At 32.4% G+C, this 17947-nt stretch overlaps 4 protein-coding genes across 4 annotated transcripts; 1 reads left to right on the top strand and 3 right to left on the bottom strand.

Moving 5' to 3' along the window:
* Positions 1–853: 853 nt before the first annotated feature.
* Positions 854–7883, bottom strand: LOC145727787 (uncharacterized). The gene is made up of 7 exons (XM_081977609.1): positions 7526–7883; positions 7304–7472; positions 7063–7250; positions 6865–7005; positions 1581–1772; positions 1313–1529; positions 854–1261 (listed from the first exon to the last, which is right to left on the bottom strand). The coding sequence occupies exons 1-7, from the start codon at positions 7760–7762 to the stop codon at positions 963–965; spliced, it is 1443 nt and encodes a 480-aa protein (XP_081833735.1). The 5' UTR covers positions 7763–7883; the 3' UTR covers positions 854–962.
* Osi18 (DUF1676 domain-containing protein Osi18) lies at positions 3679–4751 on the bottom strand. The gene is made up of 4 exons (XM_081978221.1): positions 4443–4751; positions 4217–4388; positions 3974–4164; positions 3679–3916 (listed from the first exon to the last, which is right to left on the bottom strand). The coding sequence occupies exons 1-4, from the start codon at positions 4674–4676 to the stop codon at positions 3755–3757; spliced, it is 759 nt and encodes a 252-aa protein (XP_081834347.1). The 5' UTR covers positions 4677–4751; the 3' UTR covers positions 3679–3754.
* Positions 7884–8192: 309 nt separating the features above from the next.
* LOC145727803 (leucine-rich repeat-containing protein 56 homolog) lies at positions 8193–9840 on the top strand. The gene is made up of 6 exons (XM_081977624.1): positions 8193–8775; positions 8821–9050; positions 9104–9202; positions 9259–9425; positions 9483–9586; positions 9654–9840. Exons 1-6 carry the CDS (start codon positions 8533–8535, stop codon positions 9771–9773), a joined length of 963 nt encoding a protein of 320 aa, XP_081833750.1. The 5' UTR covers positions 8193–8532; the 3' UTR covers positions 9774–9840.
* Osi17 (DUF1676 domain-containing protein Osi17) lies at positions 9818–17327 on the bottom strand. The gene is made up of 8 exons (XM_081977623.1): positions 16573–17327; positions 14366–14610; positions 14172–14305; positions 12599–12728; positions 12317–12545; positions 11690–12078; positions 11476–11639; positions 9818–10871 (listed from the first exon to the last, which is right to left on the bottom strand). The coding sequence occupies exons 1-8, from the start codon at positions 17138–17140 to the stop codon at positions 10724–10726; spliced, it is 2007 nt and encodes a 668-aa protein (XP_081833749.1). The 5' UTR covers positions 17141–17327; the 3' UTR covers positions 9818–10723.
* Positions 17328–17947: the final 620 nt, after the last annotated feature.

Raw genomic sequence — 17947 nt, 5'->3', positions numbered from 1 at the left:
AAGCACAGAATATTGTAATTCTATCGATGCTACTTTCAAATAAACGCTCATTATTGCTAATGCATTTTAGTTTGCTAGGCTATCTTGGTCTTATATCATCTTTCCAGGACAGCTTTTACTTTTCTCTGGAAAACCAAACTCCAAATCGTAAGAACTCCCCAATTTTTTCTTAAATAAAACCGCATTATCATAATTTTACAAAAGAGACATAACTGTATTAATTTTTTAATCATTCTTCACGTGTTCTCTCCTTATCTTCCCTATAATCTTAAAAACCAACTTAATCTTCTTTTTTACTTCTTGGCATTAGCACAAAACATTGCCAACTTAATGCATTTTTCTTCGTGATTTTAACTAGATTTACTATTAACAGACTTTCAGCCAAGATAATTTAATTTTTCGTTGTAAACCTATATTATGAATCGTAGAATTCTTCAAGAATCTTCTGTGTAAGACTGCTATGACCTACAGATGTAGGTTTCAAAAAGAAACTTTCTCAGACAGTTTTCTTATGTAGATAAAAACACTTTACATAATAACAACAATAAGATGGTGCCTCAGAACACCGTCCAGTTTTCTCTTGATAAAATAAACTAGTTGACCTTTCTAGAAATTTGGCATTGGCTTTTATCCTCACTTAAAAAAAGTTTACTAATTTTATATTTGCTAAATGCTAATTTACCAAGTGAGTGAAAACAAACATTTCCAACATTCTTCATAGTTATTAAAAACAGTCACATATATTTCTGTCTGTTAATGTTATCTAAAATAATACCTGCTATAATGTCCACTAGCATATTTTGCCTGTTATTCTTAAGTATACTAGTAATAAAACTTCAAATAAAGCAAAAATCACTCAAATCAAAAATAATTTATTTGGAGGTAACAAACTTTGGCACGCAGATTTCTTTATAAAATAAATAATAAATAAATTAAAAAATTCTAGTAGTCTTTACAAAATCTTATTGTGTATAAGCAGAGTAAGCTAAGTTTTGTGAGTCCATAGACCTGGCGTAATATTGCTGAGCTGGCCAAGCTTCGTGAGCAGCAATCTGTGGTACAGCACTGTCAGCTGCTATCTTCTTACACAATTGGAAGATGGCAAGACCAACTGCTACAACGAACGAGAAGAACGAGAGCTGAAGAGCGTTCCAGGCTTTCAAACTGAGGATTCCCAACGCTAATGGGACTAAAGTCATAGCTTTCAGCAGAACAAACACCAGGATTGGGATGAAGATTTTCTTCAGTTTGGATTTTCTGGCTGGAATTAAGTCGTGTTTATCATAGAACAGTTATTGCGTTAAGAACTAACCTTCTTGCACTCCAGTTCCAAAGTTTAGCTTAAAGTCTAACTGGTCACTGTCCAAGTTTCTGGCGTCTACGGTCAAAGACCCAGCAACTGGAAGTTTGAACTCAACATCATGGTTTTTGAGGTAACTTTCAACTTTATCTTCATAGTCACCACTGCCTCGGCTCGATGATTCGTCTGATCTGTATGAGTTTTTGGATACTTTTACATCATCTGAAATCTAGAAGTACTCGATAAAGGTTGATCTATAATTTTAACTTGGAAAACATACTTTGTGGCTGTCTTTGCTGAGAAAGTCATCCAAAAAGGACACTACATACTCCTTAATAAACTCAATAGGGTCAGATTCAAATGTAAGGGCTTTCTTCTCAACTGCCGGAGAAGCACAAGCCAGGGTCAGGAAACCGATACCGAAGCAGATGAGGAGCTTCATCGTGACGTGAAAACTATTAACCGAATGATTGATTTAGTACACACCCTCCAGTTTTATACTGATGACCTAGAGGAAGTAAATTTTGTGCGTAATACGGTTTGACACTTATTTGGTGAAACCCGGCCGAACATTTAAAGAGTTTCTAGCAAACTAAATCCGGGCTCACTTTGGGTATCATTACTTGCATACCAAACAAGCGTGATGGTATTGTTGGAATAGTTATCGCCAGCTATTAATATTCAGGATGCGATTGATTGGTTTGTAGATCAGGTTTAATTTAGATTTCTCATTTAGGATGGGATTATAATATAAATAAAAGTATCACTAAATTAAGTAAAAAATAAACGAATGAGTTTGTAAAAAAAAAATGTTTTAGTTATCTTTTCAAGCATATTTTGATCGTTTTTAGTAATAATGCTATTTTTTCTATTATTAAAACAAAAATTCGACAATTGTTCTTCTACAAAGCTTCTAATTTAAATATTAGTAAATATTTCTTTTGTCATGATTTTTTTTTTTTGGTTTCAAACCTAATAGCTTATCACTTAGTTAATATAGTGAGTAATATTTTTCTTATTGGATTTAATACAATCAATAATTAAGTTGTTAAGGTCTTGTCTATTATTTTGACAAATTCTAGCTTGCTAGTTAATATTTTAATTCTTTCAATTTCTTAGGTCTTATCAGTTTGATTATTCTGAGCAGTTTTTATAATGCCCGAGCAGTTTAAAAACTGGAAAAAAAAAGAAAAATTGAAGAACTAAATAGGAAAACAGATAATTTAACTATAACTAACTAAAGACTATGTCCTGATTTTCTTAATGTATTCCAAGTTTGAAACTTATAATATAAATGTATAATTTTTGCTTTACGTATATTGATTTATTTAGTTAAAAAAGAGTAAAGTAAAAGTAAAGTTTTTAGTTTGATTTTTTTTGTTCAAAAACACCCAACAAACTTTAAATTTGTTGTTGAAGGTTATAATCATATCACTACTGTTTTGAAAAGAAAAGAATTTGAAATCTGCTATGTAAAAACTACATTAAAAGTGACGTGAGGGTAGCTCTAATTAGAAACTCAAAAATCTGGAAAAATACAATTTTGATACAAGCAAAAGTATGCCCAGTTAATAAAAAGAGATTTTTTAAAAAGTAAATTTAAATATAAATAATTTAGAAGAAAAATTGTACTAATTTTCAGTTCTATAGTTAATATTGAAATATTACGTGAAACACTTTATACACAGAATACTAATTAAATAATTAGAGAATACTATTAATATGCAAGGTGTTTCGTAAATTACTGCACCTTACAAAATGTTGCATCCTTAGAGCTTCTTCTTCTAAATTTACAGATTTTGCAGGTAATTGTAGAAAAAATCAGCATAAAGCAAAGCAACAAGGAAAAAAGCAAATCTATATCAAGGTATCTAAAGCTACCTTGTATAGACTTTCAAAATTATTAAATTCACATTAAAAAAATGACAATTTGAGCAAAAATTTTTTTATTTAAATTTTGAATCAGGAATTTCTTCAAGCTGTTGAATAAGAGAGAATGAAAGTATTACAAGGTATTTAGTGTAAAAAGTTTTATTTGTAAGGAACGATGTTATAGAAAATTTGTCAAAATCATGTCAAATAAACCCTACAGACTAAAAAAAAATTATTAAATTTTTATCCTGTTTGGGATAAGATCTGAAACGACATAATATGGAAGAATGTGTGTAAATTTTATGTTTTTTATATTCTCATTCGATTTCAGTTATTCCTTCTGGAACAAGTCTAATATATACATTGATACTTTTTCTCAGTTAGATCATCTAAATTCTGAAGATTTTTACACACTATGGTTTGTTTCCTTAAATTTAGTATACTTATTCCGATGTTATTAACTATCTATATATAGCCTCAGGATAAAATGATACAAATAGTTTATCTGTTTGTTTTAATAATGCACTCTCATTTGAAACACGACAATAAATAAAATAAATTAAATTTGCGTTTTGGCTAGTTTTACAATAATTGTCCTCTGTAGGCTAACTCAGCTGCCCTTTTGTGCCTGTATACTGGTGAACCGTAGATAGGAGCTGGAGCCACCAGTGGTTGAGAAATCACTTGTGGAATCACATCAATGTGGTGAGCGTCAATGTGAGGATAGTGTACCACCTCGTATTGCTACAGAATTTTGATTTATTAATACAATATTTTCAAGTTAATCATGGAAATACTTACTGGTGGTTTTACAAACTTGGAGAAGACTGCAACAGCTCCAGTCAGGACCAATGAGATTAGTCCTAAGGTTAAAGCCTTCCAGGTTTTCAAAGCGATTAGGCCTAAAGCCAAAGGCACAAGTACTGCAGTGTTAAACTTCAACCCCAACAAAAATGGGAAAATAACCTTCTTTACAATTTTAGAGGAACGTCCTGAAATTATAATTTTCAACATTGGTCAAAGTGTCAATGGCTGATAAGTTACCGGTGGCAGAAAGTGGCACTTGAATAGGTTCAGTCTGAATGAAACTTCTAGGCACAAGACTCGTTAATGGTCCTTCTGATCTCAAAACAGATGGCACCTTAGCTAGCAAATTGTGGCCTTGCAAGAAATTGTCGAATCTATCTAAGATACTGTCTTTCTCAAAGGCTCTATCCTGGAACCAAAAAATTACTAACACCACTACCTAACAATTTTGTGTATTAATTACCTGTGCTTCATTTGCGTTCTCATTCTTCACTAGTACCAGATCTTCAGTCACTTTGATGACATCTTTATCAGCCACATTGTTAATCCACCACAAGGCTTTGGGTCGTACACAACTCACTGAAAAATGTTGCAAACAGGACGAATAAATATCCTGGGCTAAATCGACAGCAGAAGGGTTGCAAAACACCCCACTAGCCACCCCGAGTATAACAAAATATTTCAAACTCCAGCACATGGTTTTTGCGGTTTAATTAATTGCTGGTATCGATGGTAATATGATGTACCGATCGATTACTGTGACCGAATGACAAAACTATTGATATGCAACAAGCTTTATAGACTATATAAACGGAAGTAGAAATCAAAGTTTTTCGTTAAGAATTTGTTAGGCGCCCAAATGCGGTTCAATATTGTTATAGTAAGATCGAATATATGGGATTAGCGCTATATTGATGCCTTTTTTTGATATGTGTCCTACTGATCCACATTGAGACTTAAGCGTTGATGTAATGTGGTTGAATTAAAAATGTTGTTTTAAACACACACATACAGTAATGTTAAAAAATAAATATAAAGATTTTTATAATACTTATATTATATTATAATATAATATAATATAATATTAAAATGGAAATAATAAACAGAACTAACCACTAGGAAACTATTGAAATTACTTATCTATTCCTCTAATAATCAACGATTTTTTTTTACAGTATTAGCTATGTCAATATAAAGAAATTATTTATATGGATTTTTAAACAGTCTCCAAGGTACGTTACGATTAATAGTATTCTCAATAGTTTAAAAAAAATACTATAACTTTTGTGAGTGAAAAAAACGGTTTCAAAATTAAGTATTAAACAACAGAAAATATAATGTTACCAGACTAAGACATTTTTTAAACAATACAAAATTTCTTACAAACTAAGTCCCAAGTATGTAATTACATTTTTCATGCTTTATTACCATGTATTATCTCGTATTACCATGTATTATCGTGTATTATCTCTTGTAATAAAATAATATGGTAAATACACCCTTTGTAACGTTTTCTCATGCAACGACAGTTCCTAAAGATAATCAGTTAATACAAAATAAGAATTAATTTTTTAATGCTGCGTATTTGTGTGTATACTTAAATGTTCAGTAAGATTGGTTAAAATGAGCACAAACTGTCCTTTATAGTTCATGTTACCGAGATATTGAATTTCAAAAAGTAGCAAAACATTTTTTTTTTAATTAATAATTTTAAAGTGCTTTTTTTTTGTACTTACTTTACCTAATTTAAGGTCAGTTGGTATAAATATGCCCTTTGCTGTGCATTGAAAACCTCCTGGAGCAAAACAAAAAATTGCCAAAATTGCGCAAAAACTGGCCTCTCTAGCTCTTTATGTTACCGAGATATTGAATTTCAAAAAGTTTTTCTTATAAATGAAAAATTTTTCTGATAAATGAAAAATTTTAAAGTGCTTTTTTTGTACTTATTTCATCTAATTTTAGGTCCTTTGGTATAAATATGCCATTTGCTTTGCATTGGAACCCTCCTGCAGCAAAATAAAAAATTGCCAAAATTGCACTTTTTGCAAAAATGACATTTTCTCAGTTTTTGAATGATTGTAACTTTGTTATTTGAATTCTTATAGATTTTACTGAAACACCATTAGAAAAAGGATTAAAAATACTATAAAATGTGCAAAAAATTATCTATCTGATTCTAGTAGGTTCTGTTACTTCTATGAGTATGTGCAATATGTATTGGTTTTTTGCGAATGTATGTAGTTGTTATTTAAAGTTATTGACAAGTCCAAAGCCTTGCAAAATCTGTATTACTTAAGTTTTATTAAAAAGTAATAAAATCCGACTACTTTAGTTTATAAAGAACTAAAGCATAGTAAATAAACTAATTTTAAGTTCATTTTCCAACTGGTGTAAAATATTCTAAATACTGTAAGGTTAAAAATGTGTTATGTTTTTCAAGTTTGTTCAAATTTTTGTTTTCAAGGATGTAATATCAGGCACTTTATAAAAGTTTTTAGTGAAGTTCATCAGTAAGCATGCGGATAATCAAACGTATTAATATAATTATATTCGACATTTAAAGTAAATATTTGAAAATTTTCCTAAAGTAATTTGAGATAAAAAATTGCAACACTCTGTGCTCTAATTATACGTGAGCAGAAATAGGGTATTGAAATTTGCTTTAACACTTTGATAATTCATCATTTTAATTTTTAGTTATTTAATGAACTTTTTCTTCCTTACGAAGCCTTACAGGTACCTAATGAAAAAATACTCATTTCTCTGTACTAATTCTACTTTTACTCTTTTGTGGTCACTAATTAATTTTGGGATGCTAAAATAGCAAACAAATTAGAAGATAAAACACCTTTATTTACACAATAAATAATAAATTAAAACAGTCAATCTGACAAATAGGCGTTATAAGCTAACTCTTGAGAGTTTAGTTGTCTTCCATATGCAGGATGTTCCCATCCGCTGGAAACTGGAGGATGGTCAACTACGTGGTGTTCATGAGGAACGTGGATAACCTCGTAATTAAGAGTCTACAATAAGTGTTTTAAATTATCAAACATTCTACAATAGTTGGGTAATAAGTATACCTTTGGTTTCGTCAATTTGAATAACAACAAAGCTCCAGTAAGCACCATGGACAATAACCCTAAAGTTAAAGCTTTCCATGTTTTTAAGGCAATCAAAGCTAAAGCCAAAGGAACCAGAACTGCAGTCTTGAACTTAAGCCCAAGCAAAAATGGCAGAATCACCTTTTTGATAACTTTAGAGGACCTTCCTGCAAATCAACCCTAGTTATTCAATGCACTTCTCAAATATAAACTGAAGTACCTGTTACGGCTAATGGTACTTTAAGCTCTTCAGGTTTGAATGTACGAGGAACAAAACTGCCCAAAGGTCCTTTAGGGCTCAAAATTGCTGGTGGTTTGGCAACTAGGTCATGGGTCTGCAGGAAGTCTTCAAACTTTTCAAATATATCTTCTTCAAGACCTCGTGCCTGCTAAAATCAAAAGTATAGTGTAACAGAATTAGTTGCCCTACAAAGTCACAAACCTCATCAACTTCAGCAGGGTTATCCTTCTTCACCAAAACTAGATCTTCAGTAATACGAATTTCCTGTTTGTCGACAACTTCACTTAGCCAGTGTAAAGCTTTAGGCTTAGCACACTTCACTGACAAATCTTTCAGACAGGAAGTGTAAATATCCTGAACCAGATCGACTGCTGATGGTTCTTGTGCCGAAACGGCAACAAACAGGACGGCGACCAGCAATATTTTTGAAGAGACCATGACGATCACCAATTAAAAACCGAATGACAATAAATGATGACCATAGTGGAATATATAACCATTGATTCGCGGAAATAGAAACCAATTCGGAGGGTTATCGGGGCTACAAACGTGATCAGAATTGGTTTTGAGAGGTGTACACCGGAATGTTATCAAAAGAAATTTCATTCTTCAGATATGTGTAGAGCATTTGTAAATTAACTTCACTTTTCATTCACATACTTAAATGTGAATAAATTTTCTGTCGTAAAGTAGAAACTATTTAAATAAACTTACATCAGAATTAATGTCATGCAGTCATACAGTTTGGTTTTACTTTAGCTTTATTAAAGCATTGTTTTAGTGTATCTAAATAAGCTATAATTTGATAAGTACTTCTTTTTGTTCAGTTTACATCTTAGTTATTTATACAGCAGCAGGGTGTTTTTTGTCCAACTGTAGAGCAATAATTCTTTCTCTACCAGCATTAAAGTGTCGCCAAAATGTCAAAAAACGATGATTAAGACATTTTGTGATAGTCAGAAGCCTTTGAAGGGATTTTACGTATTTGTAATGTGCAATGCAAGGGAAAGTTATGTTATTAGTGTATTTGCAGGAATTTACTCACTTTAGTGACACGACTTGATTTTCAACTTCATTCTGTTCACCCTTTCAAACAATCAACACATTTCCAATCAATACTTCAGCTTTGTTTCCATGTTGCCGTAGTAACTCCCACTTATGTATTAATATATAATATTGAATTAGGCAAACAAGTTAAACAACAAAATATGAGTCCAAATCTAGAAGGGCAAATACCAGAAAGCACTGAATTGGAACCAAAAAACGACGACATTCAACTAAATCTAAGTCCTTTAGGGCGTTTGAGTGCTGCATCATCAATTTCGGATGGATCAACTTCACAAACAGACAGTGATAACCGCATTGAAGTATTTAATGAAACAGAGGAAGTTGATATTGCTGCAGTGTCTACAAACTTAATTCCCCTGGAATATAATATCAGGGAGCTGCTGGTAAGTTGTAATCAGTTAAATATGAGTGATGTGGAATAGTAGTAGGTTAGAGCCTCCAGCACAGAAAACTTGGAACGAGTGACTCAAATCAAACTTCGAGTTATAGCAAGAGATTTGGCAATGCAGCAATTAGGAGTGTTTTTGCCTGCTTTGAGAGAGCTTACTTTGGATGGTAGTATCATATCTTCTTTAAGAGATTTGGGGGATGGGTTGAGGAACTTAAAGACTCTGAGAGTGAATCGATGTCAACTTAGTTGCATTGATGGAGTTTTTGGGTCATTATATATGAAACTTGTGAGGTAGCAATATTTATGTTAACAATTTATAGCTTTGAATGTCTGGAAGAACTTTACGCTGCAGACAATAATATTAAGGATCTCTCCTCTTGTGCCTTTTTGTCCAGTTTGAAGATTCTTGATATACGAAGGTAGGTTTTTAGAAGCGGTAGTCGTAGTTAATTAATTTCATATACTGTTTTGACAGAAACTCTCTTAAACAATTAGGATCTATAAGCTTTTTATGTTTTTGTTCTGAGTTTACCGACATTTTTGTCGAAGGCAACGATTTTGTGAATGAAAAACCAGAGTATATGAAAATGTTGTTAATATTGTTGCCAAATGTGCAGAAAATTGATGGAGAAGATGCTTTAGGTTTGTTGTGATCTAGTGGGGGATATCAGTTTGAAAAACAATTCCACATTTTTACAGCTTTACGAAATTCTTTCTCAGAAGAAGAGATGAATGCAGTTATTAAGCTTGAATCACAAAGTGATTTGGATGAATCATTAAATACAAATGAACTTACTGGTTCTGTGAGTATCAGAGTGTGTAATAAGCCGGTATTGTAATATTATTTGCATTTTTATTTTTGATATCAAGGTGTTTTCTGCAAATGATTCCAGAAGAGCATTACAAACTCCCAGGAGTACTCGAGAGAGAAACAGAGAGTTTATAGTAAAATTTCCCCCTAGAGTTTGTTCGTCAAATGAACATAACTAGAGTAAATACAATAATTTATTTAAGCCTGTAATTAAACCAATCTGCTAATTATCACTTCTTTATTTAAACCTCTAATAAACCAATTCTATTAAAATCTAATCAGTAAATAAGTTGTACGTTTATAATTAAATCAACGAATTATTAAACAAAATGTTCTAAAACCGATAAAATCCCAGGCACCAAACTAACAATTTCGTCTAATAATTCTAGGCAATTTCTAAACCATTACAAACACACTAAAAAGTCTTTACATGGACTCGTGCCTAATCTATATTTTTGGAACTAGATCAAACTCAATTTCATGTTTTATATGTACACAATTATCATAACAAAATATAAAAGACTTCACAGTCACCTAAGTTTTAACAATTTTTAAATAAAGCCAATAGGTTAGTAGTCTGAAAATTGGTTAATATTTTGACTCAAGACATTGATTGAACAAAATTAAGTACACGTTTTGTTATCTTATTGTATATCATTTTAACAATAATAATTGTCATACTATAAACTAATTTCTTTATAATTAAATACTACTTACTTTTGACTGTGAGTCTCTCAGTAAATTTGAGCAGTTATTTCATAACTAATAAATACAATAAATAAATTAGATACTAAACAAAAACTACACAAGTAGGTTTACCCGTTAGTACTTAATATTTGTGTTACCAGTTAAAATGTTAAATGACAAGGTTAAATCAAAAGCGTTTTCAAATAAATAAATTAATAAATAGCAGAATAGCTACAAAAATTGAGTGTTTTGACCAATTTTTGTAGTTACATTAAATCAACTTTCTATGCAAATATATTTTTGGCACATATACTATTTACATTTTAAACCACTAAACGTACGTTTTACATTATTTGGTATGATCACTAAAAAGCTAATATTACTCTTTATAACTACATACATTGTCACCATATGTCGTTTTTATTGGTTGAAATTTCCTGATTTATGAAAGATCGGTATTGACGTCACAAGCTGGATACAACCTTAGACAGTCCCTTTGATCTTGACCATCTCTAGCTGATTGCACATATTTGTAGAAGCGAATTACAGCTGCATTGGTTTTGGTGGGTAATTGTAGTTCACTAGCATCCCTAAAGTTAAAAAAATGTGTATAATAACCTAGTATTACTCAAATATTATACAATAACTTTAATCTGTTTGAATTAGTTAGTTGTGACTAACTATTTTGAACAAATCTATCTAAGGATTTTGAATTTTTGGCAAAAAGAAATATCATATTGCACAGAAAGTTTGTGACAAAAGAACACACATGCAGTACAAAAAACAAAGAATTTTTTTTAAACATTTTTGGCTAACAAATTCTGGTTTAATCACGTCGGTCACGTTGGACTACATAACTACTTTCTCCGGATCTTTGATAAAAATAAGTGCAAACACCCAGCTTTAAGTGGTAAACTTGTTTCTTTTTCAATATTAACCAATTTATCTATAAACTAAATGGTTCAGGCACTTGACTAAAAAAAATCTTAACCTTCAACCATCAAACGGTAGTTCTATCAGCCTATTACTTATTCGGAATGCATTGACAAACATGAGAGTAGGTGACCGGGATATTTAGTATAGTGAATTTCATCAGTAAAACACCTTCTTCATGGTCAAGGCGAGCTTGTTCTTGGCCGACTGTGTTTTCACTTGATTCAGTAATGTTTTCGACCGGTAAATAAAATTTCTCACCTGCTCAGTTCCACTGATAGTAAATTGCTGTGAGGACTAAATGCAGCTGGATTTTTGTACATGCTGCATATTAATCGTTCTTTACATGGTTCCTCGCTAAAACCAAGTTCCTGTAGTATGTTGTCAATTTTTGCCAGTATTGGAGAGTAAAATGGGTCAATTTCCTGCAACAAACTGTATGACAAAACTGTTATAAAGTATTAAAATTACTAACCTTAGGTTGCACACTTGCAACAACAAACTTAGTTGCATTAGCTTTCTTGGTTTTCACAAAATCTTCCACAACTTGTTGTGTCTTGAACTCCCCACTTTCTTGACTATTTTCAAAAGAACCAACCCGGGGATCGTACTCCACTGATTTTTGTACATCCACTTTAGTTTGTGGTCCAGGTTTGTAGACTGGTCCAGGGTTCTGGATTGTCTGGCTAGCCTGAAAGTTTTGGTCGTAGTTGTGTTGCAAACTTGACTGATACTGTTGCTCAAAGTGGTTCTGTTGCACTGTTTGATAGGGTTGGTCAAACACTGTTTGAGGTGGTGGTGGTGGATTTGAAGGTCTTTGAGGCACTGTATGTTGAGGAATATAGCCTGCGGGTAACTCCAAGCCTAAACCAGTAAAGATCATTATTTAAAGCTGTTAAAATTGCAGTGTAATTTAGCTTAAAGATGGTCGTTAGATCTAATTGAGCGGTCAGTGAAACCGTCTCTTATAATTTAAAAACGTTAAATTCTTCAGAGCGTAGCTGAATGTCATATAACCTTCCTAGGTTAGTCGCGTGACAGATTTAACACGCTTTCCGATTTGTTAAATGTTTGAACACTATCCTTCGATTAAAATACATACCATCAGAATTAGCAACAGGACCACTATCAAATGGTGCACCTTTGAAAGGTGGTGGACCAAATTTTCCTCCAGGTTTCCCGTGAGGTAATCTAGGTGGGACTTGCTTATTTAAATGTATAGCTTGTTGCTTGAGCTTCTCCTGCAGCTTGATCGCCTGATTTAGCTGCTCTTGCAACTTTAAATTTTCGTCTCTGATCCGCAATCGTTCCTTCTCTAATCGAGCTTTAATCTGTTAATTAAAATATTTCAATAAAATTGCATAATTCAGACCGGTATGCTTACAATTGCCTCCTTCTCGGCTTTAGCTATCATCCTTTCGATTTCTATGGAGGTTAAAGGTCTGTTTGGCTTGCGATGACTTGAATGGATCTCGTTGTCGCCGTAAGTAGGATCTCTTCTGTGCGAGATTAATCTGCGAAACATAGTTGTGTGAGAAAGCATTGTGGTTTTAGTGTAAAACTGTTACTACTAAGTGCAAGCTAAATTGTGGGATATTATTCGAATTACTAAAAATAAACATTTTGAAGTAAAATATTTAGCAATGAAAATCTTTTCCAGGATTTCCTTTCCATGTAACTGTTTTAATTAAAATTTGATTATTGTTTGCGTTTACTGAAATTCTTTTAGAGCGTCACTAATTTTCTGCGGATCACACATCAGTATAGAATACGCGTGCCAACCGATAATTGAATTGCAAATGTTGTGATAGGAAAAATGAGAACGAAAGCAAAGACGCCTCGCCCCAATCCAGGTCAATCAAACAGCACATTCTAAATAAAAGTTCTACGTTATTATTTGATTGATTTTTTAATTAAATCTATTGTGTTGGCTATGTTATATGCAACAGTATTACCCACAACTAAAATCTATGTGCATAAGATGTGGAATTTATTAACTGGAGTAACTTTCACACAAATAGGATGCGTCTATAATAAATGCTTGTTTGCAGATGCTCCAATTAAACGCAACCGTGTTTGTAACGTGTATTAGCTTTAAAATTGTAATATACTACTATGTTTGTTTAGTAATATAGCAGTAACAAAGCATCTGTGAGGCACTACGTTAACAGTTATCTACTCTTACTTAGACACTGCTAGATTTGCAGCATAAGGAAATTGCGTCACAAATAAGTACACCAATTTTTCTATAAATTCTTTAGAAAAATGTCGTATCCATGGACTGTAAAAGATGTTTCAAGATTTGTAGTCTAAAACAACCTTCAAACTACCAAAAAATTCTTACTTTCTTACAACCATTCTAGCAAATTGTGGGACTACGAATAAGCTCCAATGGAACGTTTTACGTAGGAGGTGTTTGATAATGTTTACCAACCAAGGGCTAAAATTGAATTTTGGTTAAACTACAATTTATTGGCTAATTTGGTCTACTTTTCTAGTTTTCGTGCATCTAAAGCTTACTTTCTGATCAGAAAACGTATCAGCTTTCTTGCAACATGGACGGTTACCCTTGCAAGTCTTATTGCAAAGGTTTTTGTTATAAGCAACCAGTGTGTGCTATAAAATATAAATGTATAAGTAATAAATTCTAACAGTAACTAAAACACAAACATTATAATCATATCAATAAGATGTAATGACTTTCTGTTTAAGACAAATAAGTACATAACTGTACTGACATAATGGACATAATGACCCCGAAAAATTACATATGTAAATTTTAAAGACAAAGGCCTGAATAGTAACTTGAACCAAATAAACATCAATTTATGGCTCACGGAAAGCCATAGATATTCAAAATAGTACTTTGAACCGGGCTAGTGTGTCAAATTTAAATGATGTCTTTTTCTCTAGTTTTCTGGTGAATATAAATCGTTTCATTTATCTACTGCACTCACCCATGGGGAAATCCTGTTCCATCATCCGGAAGAACACTGACATCATCATCAAATTCTGTTATATGAGTATCATGATGTCCGTGATGATCGCTTGGTGGTCCATAACTTTCATGATGATCATGATGAGGAGCTACCTGAATGTTTCAAATCCAAATTACAACGAGCAAACCAACCAAAACTCAGAAATAGCATACCTGATGTATATGTGAAATCAAATGTTTATGGTGATGGTATTTTGCTTGAATTGGGTAATAGGCGCAAAACTTGAAAATGTGATGCAGGAAAGGAAAAACGAAAAGCAAAATTTTCAGCAGAAGCTTTTTGGCAGTGGCTGCTCCCACAATTAACGGTAGTAAAAACAGGAACTTAAAAGCCAAAAGTTTCAGTACCAACAGCAGGGCTAATACCGCATAAATGATCCTTTCATTGATGAATTTGCCTGCAAAAAAAAATGGTATTTTACGCTTATTACGATCGGCAAAAATTAACAAATGATGCTTTTGAGCGAAACTTTAATAACAACTATCGGCTTCAGATTGACTTTCAAATTTGTTTAACCTCCTTTTCAGCATTTGGTTATTGATTGCCTTTTACCAGTTGTTTTATATTGATCATAATAGACTATAAGTTAATAAGACCGTCACTTAATTGTGAGTACTTTAATTCTTAAACATATTTAAAAAGAAAAATTAATTTTAATATTGTTATGTAGTTAATGTTTTAATTATTAAACCACAGAATAAATAACTAAAGCAATTAGCTATTATCCTGTGATTATCTTATTTACGATTCCACAGGATTTCCTAAGGAAGTATAGTTTGAAATCAAAGTTTTTAGAACGTATCTTATTGGATGAGGTACACGTATGAAACAGCTGACATTTTAATTTTAGTGAAAGATTCTTCAAGTGTTCTATGTTATGATTGGTATGTTATTTATAGAAAAATATCTACTTCAGTTATTAAGTTTTTACATAATAGAGGATACATAACAATAGACAATACAAGCCTAGGTGCTTTTTGAAAAACTAAATTATGTCTCATCAAAGCATTAAAAATTACACAAAGTTGTTGTTGTAGACATTTTTAGCAGTTAAATCACGTGACCTAATTCTTTTAATTTGTGGAGCAGCAATTTAATAACATAAACTGAGTTGGAAGATCGTTTAATTTTTATTATTGAAAAATACATTGTTTACCGATATTTTAGGTGAATTTTTTTTTAATATCTTTGTTTGGTTAAGGGCATCGTAAAGCAAAACGTCTTATGGGAGATTCAATGCATTTTATAACAATATTTTAACCCAAATTAAAAAAAAACTAGGCTAGATATTGCTGTTTTGTAAACGGCATATGAAAGAAGACACTTGCTAGAATGTGCAAAAGTCAATAAAATTTTAGTAGTACGTCAATTAAAAATTTTAGAAGCATTTTAACAAAATTCTAAAAATTACCATAATTTTTAAGTCACTATTTTTCCTATCTGCAAAACTTTTTTGGTGATAAAAATAACTTTTGCACATTCACCAAACCTTTAGCTATTTAATAAAAAAAATACACAAATAAGTTATATAAAGTCGTAATTTGGGTTCAAAGATAGGACTAAAAAGTTGCATTTTTGTTTCACATCACTCTATAGGAGCATTATTACATTACATGAAAGCTACACCAAGTCTCTAAAGTAGTTACTTAACAAGAAAAACGTAATCTAAGATGATCCTTGATAATAGCACCTGAGTTTACATTGACACTAATGAAGCTAACTTTTAAGTACTTGTTGGCAAATAATAACAATCGTTTGAACGATATAAAAAGTCCTGATTTTATACTGAGAATTCTCCACAAAAAGACAATATATTAAAACTCGTTGGAGGTATTCAAATTAAAAATCGTTGCCATAGACCTGGTCAGTGACATCATAAAAAGTCACGTGACATATGTGACAAATTCATTGGTTAGCTGCAATAATGTGCAATAATCCTTTGGTTCATATAAAAATTAAAAAAAATATTTTGAGACACTGGTTGATCTTGTCGCAGGGTTGCCACCTTGAACAAAACAGAGTTACGAGTTGAGATATATTAAACTTAAAATGTTCCTAAATAGGTTTCCAGTTGTTGTTATTCCCAGGCTTAAAGTAATTTATCTCAAATACTGAAAACCTTAGAAAGATCTTGCCACGCAGCTAACATACTATGTCAATTCTGTATCTATCCTTTTTCGGTGGATTAGAAGAGTTACTCCACGACAGGAAAAGAATAGGTCACGTGTTTTTGGTTGCTTACAAATCCACTAAGTTTCAGTGCCAAAACACGTTTAACGCATGTGCAATTCCTGTGGAGTCAAACTAAAATATTTATAAACAAAATATGTATATGAAACAAAACATTATAATAACTTACGGATCTTCTTGAACGTTCTGCCTCCTTCCTCCATAGCTCTAGCTTCTTCTAAGTCAGTGGACACGATTTCCAGATTAACTAAGGCACCACTATTTCCAAATCCTCGTGGAGCAATTTTAAGTACGCTGTTAGGTAATAACCCTTCGGGTAAGGCAACCTCCAAATCGTGTGTCATCAGGAATTTCGAAGTGTCATCCTGTAAACTCCTTGCCATAGCTTCAATTGGAAACTCTTCCCTATCGTAATCAGTGTGGTTTGATTCATTGTCAGCAGATGCTGGCACGTACCGCTGTTTGTTTTTACTGAACTTCATAAAACTGGTAAACTGCAGGTCGTCCGTTTCATCTAAAGTTTTCTTCAAATACTTGAATATATTATTTTGTACGCAAGTTAAAGTCGGTTTTTCGCAGTCTTTTAAAAGTACGGTCCATAGATCGTTGTTACCTGTCAGATTAATCAACGCGTCCACCGGCATTTCGTCCGTGAAAGTAACATTTTCACTTCCGTCAACAACACCAGATAACCACAGCAAAAAAGTGAATAGAAGCAGATAAAGTAAACGACACATGATAACAAAGAGTACTTGGTTTAGTTAAAGTTGATATTAAGAAAAACCACATTGATACGTCACACTTTCATTGGTCACCAGACGCGGTTTCCGCATGTTCAAACTGGAACAACGAATCAGGGCATACCGAAGACGTTCTCTCGACAACCGGCTTGACGCGAATACCCGACTTAAGATATTCAGTTTCGTTTATCGGCTGCTGGCATACTTTTTGTACTACCTACAGTACCACGTTTGTCCCCACTTGGTTAGTTCACCGTTTATTTACTAATTTGTCTGATACAAAACGTATTAGGCATTCAAATTAAGTTGTGAAGAAGGTGTGACTTAATCATTGCTATAGCAATAAGTTCGACTACATTCACCAATGTGAGAAACAGTTACAGAAAGTTTAGAGTAGTTGGAGGTTTCTTACGATTTGCAAAAAAACAATAATGAGCTGGAGTTGAATAAAGACAAAATTATTTGACCCTAAAATCCACGCAACATGTTTGCGAAACCCTTGGATTACAACTACTTAATGTCTTCAGATAATATATAAACTTACAAAAAAAAAATAAATTTTTATATCATGAATTAGTTAAATTGGTGAATTTAAAGCGAGAAACTGAACAATAGTAGAGCTCGAATCAGCTAAGAAAAGGCCACGGGCGTCATCAAACGATGATGTCACGATCTCTGTACGTCTCGCTTTAAATATTGCTGCCTTCGTTACTTTCCAAGTTGATGCAGCGAGTCAATGGCGTGCTATTCTCTGCTCAGTGAAATGAAATTTAATTAACGTAAATAGGTGTAGTTTTTGCTTTT

This window comes from Ips typographus, linkage group LG4 (assembly GCF_016097725.1).
Source record: "Ips typographus isolate SLU linkage group LG4, UJ_Ityp_2.0, whole genome shotgun sequence".
NCBI lineage: Eukaryota > Metazoa > Arthropoda > Insecta > Coleoptera > Curculionidae > Ips > Ips typographus.
This window is presented reverse-complemented; position numbering and strand designations above follow the sequence as displayed.